General features: G+C 52.5%; 1 protein-coding gene across 1 annotated transcript in view; it reads left to right on the top strand.

Annotated features, from left to right (window-relative positions):
- LOC130127349 (myosin regulatory light chain 2, atrial isoform-like) overlaps window positions 1–1890 on the top strand; it is a 4877-nt gene extending 2987 nt beyond the window's left edge. Inside the window, exons 4-7 of the mRNA XM_056296966.1 lie at window positions 713–817; window positions 1453–1531; window positions 1615–1663; window positions 1773–1890. Of these exons, the coding sequence (XP_056152941.1) occupies window positions 713–817; window positions 1453–1531; window positions 1615–1663; window positions 1773–1877 (338 nt within the window). The 3' untranslated portion in view covers window positions 1878–1890. The remainder of the gene's footprint in view (window positions 1–712; window positions 818–1452; window positions 1532–1614; window positions 1664–1772) is intronic.
- Window positions 1891–2849: the final 959 nt, after the last annotated feature.

Raw genomic sequence — 2849 nt, 5'->3', positions numbered from 1 at the left:
TACAGCGGGCTATCCACTAGTGGGCAATAGAGGGTCTGTGAGGGCAGACGCTGCGGTAGAGAAGAAGATGCGGAGCGTCAGGAACAGGAAGAGAAGAGGCCAAGTGACGTGGTTCACGAGCGTTGTATTATAAACCAGTAAAGTACCAGAAACCCCAGACCACCGTAGTCAACTTACTATAACCATGTATGGGGGCGTCCGGGTGGCGTGGCGCTCTACGGGGGATCGCCGGTTCGAATCCCCGAGTTACCTCCGGCTTGGTTCGGCGTCCCTACAGACACAACTGGCCGTGTCTGCAGGTGGTAAGCCGGATGTGGGTGTGTGTCCTGGTCGCTGCACTAGCGCCTCCTCTGGTCGGTCGGGGCGCCTGTTCGGGGGGAATAGCGTGATCCGCCCACATGCTACGTCCCCCTGGTGGGTGAAACTCCTCACTGTCAGGTGAAAGGAAGTGGCTGGCATGTGGTAGTCTGCAGCCCTCCCCGGATCGGCAGGGGGGTGGAGCAGAGACCGGGACGGCTCGGGAGGGTGGAGGAATAGGCCGGATACAATTGGGGAGAAAATGGGGGGGGGGGTGGATAGCAGTCCCCGAGTCATGCTCAACCACTACAAGGGAACCGAAACAGTTAACCCCTTGTGTGTGTGTGTGTGTGTGTGTGTGTGTGTGTGTGTGTGTGTGTGTGTGTGTGTGTGTGTGTGTGTGTGTTCGTTCCAGGGAAGCTCAATATCTCGGATGAGGAGCTAGAGGAGATGCTGAAGGAGGGAAAGGGGCCCATCAACTTCACGGTGTTCCTGACTTTGTTTGGAGAGAAACTCAACGGTGAGACCCTCCCACAATAACTCACCGCACTCCCCCCAGATAGCCAAATCGCTGTGGACCGGACCCGTCCCACACCCGGCACTTCATCCGGCTCACATACCGCATCTAGCAGATCTAGATGCGATATGTGGGCCGCTCCTGTTTGCCAGATCCGGATCGCCCAAGTGCCATCATTCCACATACCGTGTGGAATGACGGCCCTCATAGCCAGATCTGGGTCAGAACCAAGCCATAGCAATGCTGCATGTGCCACATATTTGCCAAAGGTGGCCATATTTGTTTTGTGATATTTGGGCCGTATTCACCATTTACCACACGGGGCCACTTCAGGGCCACATCCAGACCACATGTTGCCCAGAGCACCGCATCTTTGCCAAAAAAGGCCCACATGTGATTTGGGCCATATTTGCTATGATACATGTGGGCCACTTCAGGCTCACATCCATTTGGTCAGGGCCAGAAGAAGGCCGTCAGTGCCGCATCACTGCCTGAAGTGGCCCACATCCGGAGGCTGTCCGGGCTCCCGGAATAACTCCCCACACTCCCGGGATGAACACGCTCCGTCACCACGACCTGAACGGTACGTTAGACGAGTTTTAAACGCAGCAAGTGTATTGCCTCCTCCGTGCTTGCAGGTACTGACCCGGAGGACACCATACTCGCAGCCTTCAAGCTCTTTGACCCTAACGGGACCGGAAACGTCAACAAGGACGAGTAAGATGACTGACCGGGTTAGCAGACATTCGTGGGCTGGTAACGTTTCTCTTTTTCTAACCAGCTCTGCCGTTTCTACCCAGGTTTAGACGACTGCTGATGAACCAGGCCGACAAGTTCACGCCGGAGGAGGTTTGTGCTTTATCTTTCTTTCACTCCTGTTTACTCCAACATAGCGGAAGGTTTTCAGGAAGACCTTGTGAGATCAGTGTCAAACCTTCTGACCGGATCAACTCGCCAGGTGGACCAGGCGCTCACACTCGCTCCCATTGACGTGGCCGGCAACATCGACTACAAGTCGCTCTGCTACATCATCACGCATGGAGACGAGAAGGAGGAGTCCTGAAGGAGGTGCACAGTCTGAATTTAGATTCCCTGATTCAGCTTCACCCGTGTGCCGTGTCCGAGTCTGGCTGATCCGTGTCCTTCCGAGCGACGGGACCACGCCAGAATATTTTAATTTGCTGCAAACGTTTTGGATCTGCGTTTCTGTGTTTGTGTGACACCGGGAAATAAAGCGTTGTGCTCCTCAGAAGTTTGTCTGCCGAGTAAATGTGCACATTTCGCAGCGGGGCCTTGTGAAGTAATAGAGAAGTCATTCATTCATTCATTCATTCATTCATTCATTCATTCATTCATTCATTCATCTTCAGCTGCTTCTCCGGGGTCGGGCGGCGGTGGCAGCAAGCTAAGTAGGGCGACTCCAGACCTCCCTCTCCCCAGCAACATCCTCCAGCTCCTCCTGGGGGATCCCAAGGAGTTCCCAGGCCAGACTGGACATGTAGTCCCTCCAGCGAGTTCTGGGTCTACCCCGGGGCCTCCTCCCAGTTGGCCGTGCCCGGATAGAGAAATCAGACTCCTTCATTTTGCTTTTATAGTTATCTACAAAACCAAACACAGTGGAAAAGTGATGCACGCCAGTGAGGCGCTGATCACTGGACGTGGAAGTAGGAAAAAAGTGTTGCACACTGACTCCATTTGCATTTCTGTTATTATTTCTCTTTAATAATTATTATTCATTACTAATTTATCGCTTCTATTTATTTCTCTTATTGTTATTCTCTTTATTTGGAGTTATTTCTCTTTGGCTTTGATGGCCTTTCGGCCCTCAGGCCTTCTTCATGATCAGCAGTGAGGGCGGCACGTAGGAACTGGTGTGTTATGAAGGCCACAGCCTTGTAACACTTCCAGTAGGGATTAGACAGCCACGTTCCTTCATTAATGTGAAAAAATAAACACCCAAGAGTCCTTCAGCGAATCGAAACTCTAAGCCAAGAGTGACAGGAACCACAGCCAATCAAATCACTGCAAACAAAAT

Source organism: Lampris incognitus, chromosome 1, assembly GCF_029633865.1.
Source record: "Lampris incognitus isolate fLamInc1 chromosome 1, fLamInc1.hap2, whole genome shotgun sequence".
NCBI classification, from domain to species: domain Eukaryota; kingdom Metazoa; phylum Chordata; class Actinopteri; order Lampriformes; family Lampridae; genus Lampris; species Lampris incognitus.
The sequence above is the reverse complement of the archived record's forward strand: the minus strand, read 5'-3'. Positions and strand labels throughout refer to the sequence as shown.